Genomic DNA, 9,539 nt, shown 5'->3' on the forward strand with positions numbered 1-9,539 from the left:
TAAATAGAATATAAAGAACAGACTAGAATAGAGAGTATCAAAGCAAATCACATGTAGTAAGACAAGTTAGTCTTCATCAAATAAGTATAGTCTACACACATACACACATATATATGCACACTCATATAAATATATAACATAAAGAGGCATGCATATATATGTGTGTATACATATGTATGTATATAGTACACACACTAGGTAGAGTTGGACAATGTACTTCTTACTATGGATGAGCATGACAAAGGAAAACTCACTGCAGTGGACCCTGCAATATTAGATAACCATAAAATCGTAGGATCATCCCCCAAAACCCTTGGAGCTCCTCAGTAAATTAAATCTTGAACATATTTCTGAAGTCTGGGTGCTGGCAAAGGGACCACATGGGAAGCAGTGCATCTTCTCTGACCCTTGCCCAGGTTTATGGGCACTAAAGCTCCACTTCAGGCATTTGTCCTGCAACTTCGTGCATTCCCTAAGTGTTGATGAGAGCCTCCTGGGTGAGGATTGAAAATGGCACACGACTCAGAATACTGGGGGCTACTTAGCCCACCTGTGCCCCTGTTGGCAGCTATGAGAGACCTCAAGCCAGGGCAAAAGGCTGGGCACAACCCTCAAAAACGTTCCCTCATGTCTTCAGGAAAGATAGGGAGTGAGAGCCTGGGTCTGAGGCTCTGACCTGCCGGTGCCAAAGTAAAAGTGAGGCTCTGACCCAAGCCTGCCAGAGTCAAGGTGAGGATCCCAGAGAGGAGGGAAGATTCCCCCCCCCCCAACCTCCGCCAGCCTCCGAAACCCACCTCTGAGGGATATTATCAATGCCTGGGGACCGGTTGGCCATGGGGTCCAGATGTGACATCCACCGACATCCTCCCTGCAGACCGGGGTGACAGAGGTGGGGGTCTCGGTCCAGAAGGCCCGATTCAGGTCAGCCAAGGGAAGGGGCCCAGACCCGGCAAACAGGCATATACGTCGACCTGTGAGGGAGCACAGCGGGCCACCGCAGCCAGGAATCCAGGTCAGCCCCGCCGGCAGCCCAGAGAGACCCCGGCAGGGTCGTCAGGCGGAGCACCTCTCCCAGCAGGGCTGTGTACAGGGGTCCCCAGAGGGACGGGCCCCGGCTCTTCATGGAGCAGGTGTTGGGACCTGAGGGACAACCGTGGGGCCCTCTCCACCCTGGCGACAGGCTCTCAGCCCCTGCAGCGGCCCTGGGGTCCATGGAGGGAGCTGAGGAACCTGGGGTGAGGGGCAAGATCCCAGTTAGGAGAGGGCAGGGACACGGGGCCGGGCCAGGGCCAAGGGGCTCAGGACCCCAGGACACACAGAGGGGACCTCCCAGAGTTTGGGCCCTGGCATCCTTCCAGTAAGGGCCCTGGGCGGGATTGGGACTCCTGGAGGCAAGTCGGGCCAGACTTCCACAGCCTGGTGTCAGAGACACGGGGCACAGTAGTGGGGGGGGGGGGGGGGGGCGGGGCGGCTCGAAACCTCAGTTTCTCAGAGGGCAGGGCCCAGGTCCTAGGGCGATTCCTGGTGAGGATGCAGAGGACGGAAGGAGCCTGGACCCAACATCAGAATCAGTCTGGTAAGGCCCCCAGGCGGGATGGAGACACTGGGCAAGACTGGATTCGTGCATCCGGGTCTCAGGTAGCCAGGGCCAAGGAGTGAGGTGCGAGAGGGCAGAACAGGGGGAAGGATCGGTGAGCTGGGGAGGACAGGGGACCCTCTGTCTGTCGGGAGCAGCCGCTCAGGTGGGCAGAGGTGAAGAGGGCCCAGGTGCTGTCAGGAGTCAAGTTATACCCCAGCTACGAAGTCAGTCCGTGCCGCAGGCCCAGGGAGCCCCTGCATCGGGCGGCCAGAGGTGGCCGGCGCCCCGTCACTGAGCCTGGGCGGTGCGTCCCAGAGACCTTCAGACCCCGGTCTGAGGGGCACGAGTTCCCATCGTCAGCGGCCACGCACACAGGCCGTCCCCGGGGTGCAGGAGGCCACGGAGGGAACACCGAGGGAGGGACTCTGGCCCCCAGAACGCAGGCCCCGGCCCGGAAGGCGACCCCTAGCGGCAGCCTAGGGAAGCCCCTAGTGGGAATGAGGCCCCGCGGGGTGTCTGGACTTCCGCATCCGGGTCTCAAGAGACTGGCGGGGCGGGGCGGGGCGGGGCGGGGCGAGGGGGCCTCGGGGGCCTCGGCGTCGGCGTCGGCGTCGGCGTCTTCCGGCCGCGCCTCGAATCCCGTCAGGCGCGGGAAGGGCGCAGAGCCTCGTGGGCTTCGAGGTGAGGCCCAGCGGGAGGAGCGAGGGGGCCGGGACCCAGAGGGGAATGAGTACGGCGGTGGGGGCGGCGGTGGAGGCCGCAGGGCGGCGCGCCCACGACGACTGTGACCAGGGCGTGAGGCGTGGGCGGACTCGGGCTCTGGGTCCCAGCCCGACTGAGAGCTGGTTGCGCGCGAGGAGCCGGCGTCAGGCGGCAGAGCCCGAGGCCCAGGCCGCCCAGGGAGTCCGGATGGGGACGAGAGGATAGGGCTGAGGGACCCCCAAGGAAGCCACGTGAGCCCCCCGCCATCGGCCCCGGGCCTCCCCGGACTTGGTCGCCTCGTGCGACGCCAGCCGCCTTGGCCCGGACCTCGCCGGGCCGTGAGGGTTGTGGTGGGAGGCAGCGGGCCCGGGGCTCCCCGGGAGAGCCCTGCGGGAGGACGGCCGGAGGCCCCTTGGACCCCAGCCCCGGGGCCGCCCTCGGAAAGCCGCCCCCGCGGTGGGTCTGGGCGAGGGGAGGGCCTTGGTGTGCGGGGCTGGACCCCGGTCAGCCGAGGCAGGATCCCGGGCCCTGGCCGGGGTGCAGGGGAGAGAGGAGGCGCTGCCTCGCAGCCCAGGACACCTGCGTAGGGCCCAGGCCTGCCTGCCCTGCCGCTCGGGTCCGCTCTGGCTGTCAGCGGAGGCCCAGAAGGGGCAGGCCCAGGCTGGATGGGGGGTGGGGGGGGTGGGGGCTCCCGGGGCGGGGCCGCCCAGAGTCCTGGCCAGAATCTCCTGGCCGCAGTGGGGGGTGGGGGCCCGGGACGATGCTCGCGGTCTGCACCCACCCTGAGACCCTGAGGCGCTCCCTCCCTCTTCCAGGGGCTCTGCGAGCTCTGCAGTTGAGGCCTTGGTCTGAGGCAGGAGTCCTGAGGTCACAGAGCAGAGGAGGCGCGGCCGCGTGCCAGTCGGTTGTCCAGGCGAGGTGCGTGCTCCGCGCGTGGGGCCGGGGGCTCGCCCATCCCACCCCAGAGGGGACCCCTCGGCCCCCAACCCCCACGCGGCCCCGCTCTCAGGCCTGGGAGCTTGGGGTCTGGGTGGGCTGGGCCTCCCCCTGAGGAGCCACCCCTCTTCTGTCTTCAGGGTCTGGAGACCATCATGCCCCTGGGTGAGAGCAGTGTGTTCTGCAAGCTGAAGGAGGAGCCAAGAGAGGTCCCGCTGCCATGGGATGCACCGCTGCCAGAGCCTGAGGACAGGGAGGTGGAGGAGGTGGAGTTGAAGAAGGAGGAGGTGGAGTTGAAGAAGGAGGAGGTGGAGGAGGTGGAGGAGGTGGATTTGGAGGAGGAGGAGGAGGAGGTGGATTTGGAGGAGGTGGAGGAGGTGGAGTTGAAGGAGGAGAAGGCGGAGGAGGAGGAGGAGGTGGAAGAAGTGGATTTGGAGGTGGAGGTGGAGGTGGAGGAGGTGGAGGTTGAGGTGGAGGAGGTGGAGTTGGAGGAAGAGGAGTTGGAAGAGGAGGAGTTGGAGTTGGAGGTGGAGTTGGAGGTGGAGGTGGAGGAGGTGCAGTCGGAGGAAGAGGAGGAGTTGGAGGAGGAGAAAGCAGAGGAGGAGGAGGGGGGATACCCATCTCCCTCCTCCTCCTCCTCCTCCTCTCCTTCCTCCCTGTCCTCCTCCTGCTCTGTCCTCATTCTGGTCCCCCTGGAGGAGGGGTCTGCTGCTGCCGGGTCCCCGATTCCTCCCCAGAGCCCTCGGAGCTCCTGCCCCTCCCCCAGTGCCATGGCAGGCGCTTCGGGGAGCCAGTCCCACCAGGGCTCCAGCAGCCCCGATGAGGAGGGGTCGAGCACCTGGGGGGCCCCGGCAGGGGCCCAGGCCTCGCTCCCAGATGCGCTCTGCGTGAAGGTGGCCGGCCTGGTGCTGCTTCTGCTCCTCAAGTATCGCACCAAGCAGCTGACCACACGGGCGGAGATGCTGGCGGCGGTTAGCCAAGATGACCAGGACCGCTTCCCCGTGATCTTCCGCCGAGCCTGCGAGTATCTGCAGCTGGTCTTTGGAGTCGACGTGAAGGAAGTGGACCCCCGCGAGCGCTCCTACGTCCTGGTCAGCATCCTGGGCCTCAGCTGCGATGGGACGCCGAGTGGTAGGGACGGCATGCCCAAGACCAGCCTCCTGGTGCTGGTCCTATGGGTGATCCTCCTGGAGGACGACCGTGCCCCTGAGGAGGCGGTGTGGGAAGCGCTGGGGGTCATGGGGGTGTATGCCGGCAGGGAGCACGTATTCTATGGGGAGCCCAGGGAGCTGCTGACCGAAGTCTGGGTGCAGGAAGGGTACCTGGAGTACCGGCAGGTGCCCGGCAGCGAGCCCGCACGCTACGAGTTCCTGTGGGGTCCCAGGGCCCACGCAGAAACCAGCGGCGTGCAAGTGCTGCAGCACATCCTCGCGGTCAACAGCAGGCAGCCCGGGTCTCCGTGTCTGTCCGAAGACGCTGTGAGCCATGAGGAAGAGCGGGCCTGAGCCCGAGGGGCAGCCGGGCCCGTTCCCACCTGGGGTCGAGCAGCTTCTCCTGCAGGACACGAAGCCAGGCCACTTCTCCCCTGCGAGTGCGAGCAGAGCGGGCGCTGGGCGTTGTGAGTAGTGGAGGGCCAGGGCGGCTTGGGGGAAAGCGGGGCCAAGCGCACGTTTGGGTGGGTTCTTGTTCTCTGTCTACGTGGCCTCGGAAATCGATCTTTGTTTCCTCGAGGAAGTTTTCAGATGTTGTTCCTTGTCATAGAAGGTTTCGTGAGCTTCGGGCTCAGTGTGGGAGCGGCACCCACGCCACAGGTGTTCAAGAGTCAGAGTTGTGCCGTTTGGTGCAACGAGCTGGGAACCCTTCCGTCCTCGTTCGGGATCCAGAAGGGAATCGCGGTGCCTGGGCTGGGCACAGACAGGGATGTCTTGCAAACGTGAAGACCTTGGCAGTAAATGGATGGTTTCAGGACATGGAGAAATAAAAGATGTTCGTTCTTGCTTCTTGTCCCTTGTCATCTGTCATTCTGGACAAGGGACATAGAGATGTGTGCCTCCCTTTGCTTGGGTCTCCAAGAAAGGAGGAGACACTCGATCTGAGCAGAGGTCCCCAGCTCACTGGGACATTTGTGGCCGGACGTTCGCTGAGCTCTGCTCACGCTCGGAAGGGCCCTGTGTTGGCAGTGAGGACACTAGGAGAGGCAGGACACGTCCCACCCATAGGTGACTGTCTAGCAGCGACAGTCCCAGTGGGAAGGCAGGGAAGGGTCCCCTAAGAGGAGCAGAACAAATCAAAGGAGGGTGAGGCAGTGTGGCTCCAGGGGGAGCCCTACAATGGAGACATCCTGAGCCAGGCTGGCTTGGTGTCTCTGGTCAGTGTGATGCCTTCTGTGCAGCTGATCACAATGAAACTGGATGTTGACAGTGGCCAGGCCCACAGATGGTGTCCCTTAGGGGTGTGAGCAGAATCTCAAGTAGATAATTGCTCTGAGAAGTTCCTTTTGGATCATGGACAAACCAAAGAAATCTCCTCCTGGGTCAGGAAGTGAAAGTGTCCTGCACTCTTGTCCCGGTGTAGTTGAGCACAGTGCACGGACTAGGTGTTTTCTACCCATCATCTGCAAGGATTTCTGGAGAAATGCAATAATATTCCTTTAAAGTCGAGCCCAGAAGGCTCTAGACGGACACTGTTGTTCCTGGCCATGGAAAACCAGAACCAAGTGCATTATAAAGATGTTTTCATTTGATTATCTTCAGTGTCCTTAGACAGCTGCAAGCCAGGTCTAGGTTTTGGTGTGGGAGAAATGAATGAAAGTAGTGGTTTAGATGGAAGAGCATGTGGAAGGAGGGAGGAAGTTGGTCTTTGATTCAAATTCTAGCAGCTTTGTGCTGTATCCAGCTGGGACGACTCCCCCACGCCTACATTCCACACATATTCTCATATATCCCACGTATATCCCCTATTTAGAAAATGGACTGTGGGGACCCTGGGCGGCTCAGTCGGTTAAGCATCTGATGACAGCTCAGAGCCTGGAGCCTGCTTCAGTTTCTGTGTCTCCTTCCTCTCTGTCCCTCCCCTGCTCGTGCTGTGTCCCTCTCTCTCAAAAATAAATAAAACATGTTTTAAAAATTAAAAAAAGAATTAGAAGTTGGAAGCTTAAGGGTTGCGGCAAGATGGCGGCGTAGGAGGACGCTGGGCTCACCGCACGTCCTGCTGATCACTTAGATTCCATCTACACCTGCCTAAATAACCCAGAAAACCGCCAGAGGATTAGCAGAACGGAGTCGCCGGAGCCAAACGCAGACGAGAGGCCCACGGAAGAGGGTAGGAAGGGCGGCGAGGCGGTGCGCGCTCCACGGACTGGCGGGAGGGAGCCGGGGCGGAGGGGCGGCTCGCCGGCCAAGCAGAGCCCCCGAGTCTGGCTGGCAAAAGCGGAGGGGCCGGGCGGACTGTGTTCCCACAACAAGCGCGACTTAGCGTCTGGGAGGTCATAAGTTAACAGCTCTGCTTGGAAAGCGGGAAGGCTGGAGGACAAAGGGAGGGAGAGCTGCTGAGCCCCCTGACGACAGAGCTCAGTTTGGTGGGGAACAAAGGCGCTCGCCAGCGCCATCTCCCCCGCCCATCCCCCAGCCGAAATCCCAAAGAGAACCAGTTCCTGCCAGGGAACTTGCTCGCTCCACGCAAACACCCAACTCTGCGCTTCTGCGGAGCCAAACCTCAGGCAGCGGATCTGACTCCCTCCCGCTGCCACAGGGCCCCTCCTGAAGTGGATCACCTAAGGAGAAGCGATCTAAGCCTGCCCCTCCTGCCCCCGTGCACCTTGCCTACCCACCCCAGCTAATACGCCAGATCCCCAGCATCACAAGCCTGGCAGTGTGCAAGTAGCCCAGATGGGCCACGCCACCCCACAGTGAATCCCACCCCTAGGAGAGGGGAAGAGAAGGCACACACCAGTCTGACTGTGGCCCCAGCGGTGGGCTGGGGGCAGACATCAGGTCTGACTGCGGCCCCGCCCACCAACTCCAGTTATACACCACAGCACAGGGGAAGTGCCCTGCAGGTCCTCACCACGCCAGGGACTATCCAAAATGACCAAGCGGAAGAACTCCCCTCAGAAGAATCTCCAGGAAATAACAACAGCTAATGAGCTGATCAAAAAGGATTTAAATAATATAACAGAAAGTGAATTTAGAATAATAGTCATAAAATTAATCGCTGGGCTTGAAAACAGTATACAGGACAGCAGAGAATCTCTTGCTACAGAGATCAAGGGACTAAGGAACAGTCACGAGGAGCTGAAAAACGCTTTAAACGAAATGCATAACAAAATGGAAACCACCACAGCTCGGCTTGAAGAGGCAGAGGAGAGAATAGGTGAACTAGAAGATAAAGTTATGGAAAAAGAGGAAGCTGAGAAAAAGAGAGATAAAAAAATCCAGGAGTATGAGGGGAAAATTAGAGAATTAAGTGATACACTAAAAAGAAATAATATACGCATAATTGGTATCCCAGAGGAGGAAGAGAGAGGGAAAGGTGCTGAAGGGGTACTTGAAGAAATCATAGCTGAGAACTTCCCTGAACTGGGGAAGGAAAAAGGCATTGAAATCCAAGAGGCACAGAGAACTCCCTTCAGACGTAACTTGAATCGATCTTCTGCACGACATATCATAGTGAAACTGGCAAAATACAAGGATAAAGAGAAAATTCTGAAAGCAGCAAGGGGTAAACGTGCCCTCACATATAAAGGGAGACCTATAAGACTCGTGACTGATCTCTCTTTTGAAACTTGGCAGGCCAGAAAGAATTGGCACGAGATTTTCAGGGTGCTAGACAGAAAAAATATGCAGCCGAGAATCCTTTATCCAGCAAGTCTGTCATTTAGAATAGAAGGAGAGATAAAGGTCTTCCCAAACAAACAAAAACTGAAGGAATTTGTCACCACTAAACCATCCCTACAAGAGATCCTAAGGGGGACCCTGTGAGACAAAGTCCCAGAGACATCACTATAAGCATAAAACATACAGACATCACAATGACTCTAAACCCGTATCTTTCTATAATAACACTGAATGTAAATGGATTAAATGCGCCAACCAAAAGACATAGGGTATCAGAATGGATAAAAAAACAAGACCCATCTATTTGCTGTCTACAAGAGACTCATTTTAGACCTGAGGACACCTTTAGATTGAGAGTGAGGGGATGGAGAACTATTTATCATGCGACTGGAAGCCAAAAGAAAGCTGGAGTAGCCATACTTATATCAGACAAACTAGACTTTAAATTAAAGGCTGTAACAAGAGATGAAGAAGGACATTATATAATAGTTACAGGGTCTATCCATCAGGAAGAGCTAACAATTATAAATGTCTATGCACCGAATACCGGAGCCCCCAAATATATAAAACAATTACTCATAAACATAAGCAACCTTATTGATAAGAATGTGGTAATTGCAGGGGACTTTAACACCCCACTTACAGAAATGGATAGATCATCTAGACACACGGTCAATAAAGAAACAAGGGCCCTGAATGAGACATTGGATCAGATGGACTTGACAGATATATTTAGAACTCTGCATCCCAAAGCAACAGAATATACTTTCTTCTCGAGTGCACATGGAACATTCTCCAAGATAGATCATATACTGGGTCACAAAACAGCCCTTCATAAGTTTACAAGAATTGAAATTATACCATGCTTACTTTCAGACCACAATGCTATGAAGCTTGAAATCAACCACAGAAAAAAGTCTGGAAAACCTCCAAAAGCATGGAGGTTAAAGAACACCCTACTAACGAATGAGTGGGTCAACCAGGCAATTAGAGAAGAAATTAAAAAATATATGGAAACAAACGAAAATGAAAATACAACAATCCAAACGCTTTGGGACGCAGCAAAGGCAGTCCTGAGAGGAAAATACATTGCAATCCAGGCCTATCTCAAGAAACAAGAAAAATCCCAAATACAAAATCTAACAGCACACCTAAAGGAACTAGAAGCAGAACAGCAAAGGCAGCCTAAGCCCAGCAGAAGAAGAGAAATAATAAAGATCAGAGCAGAAATAAACAATATAGAAACTAAAAAAACTGTAGAGCAGATCAACGAAACCAAGAGTTGGTTTTTTGAAAAAATAAACAAAATTGACAAACCTCTAGCCAGGCTTCTCAAAAAGAAAAGGGAGATGACCCAAATAGATAAAATCATGAATGAAAATGGAATGATTACAACCAATCCCTCAGAGATACAAACAATTATCAGGGAATACTATGAAAAATTATATGCCAACAAATTGGACAACCTGGAAGAAATGGACAAATTC

At 56.3% G+C, this 9,539-nt stretch overlaps 1 protein-coding gene and 1 long non-coding RNA gene across 2 annotated transcripts; both read left to right on the forward strand.

Moving 5' to 3' along the window:
• The first annotated feature begins 2,172 nt into the window (after positions 1-2,172).
• Positions 2,173-3,519, forward strand: LOC122477236. Its single transcript, XR_006295659.1, has 3 exons — positions 2,173-2,260; positions 3,097-3,199; positions 3,358-3,519. It is a non-coding gene; the product is annotated as an uncharacterized LOC122477236 (long non-coding RNA).
• A 309-nt stretch (positions 3,520-3,828) lies between these two features.
• LOC122477966 (melanoma-associated antigen 9-like) lies at positions 3,829-5,215 on the forward strand. The gene is made up of 2 exons (XM_043571525.1): positions 3,829-4,835; positions 4,979-5,215. The coding sequence occupies exon 1, from the start codon at positions 3,988-3,990 to the stop codon at positions 4,720-4,722; it is 735 nt and encodes a 244-aa protein (XP_043427460.1). The 5' UTR covers positions 3,829-3,987; the 3' UTR covers positions 4,723-4,835; positions 4,979-5,215.
• The last annotated feature ends 4,324 nt before the right edge of the window (positions 5,216-9,539 follow it).

Source organism: Prionailurus bengalensis, chromosome X (genome assembly GCF_016509475.1).
Source record: "Prionailurus bengalensis isolate Pbe53 chromosome X, Fcat_Pben_1.1_paternal_pri, whole genome shotgun sequence".
Classification (NCBI taxonomy): Eukaryota; Metazoa; Chordata; class Mammalia; order Carnivora; family Felidae; genus Prionailurus; species Prionailurus bengalensis.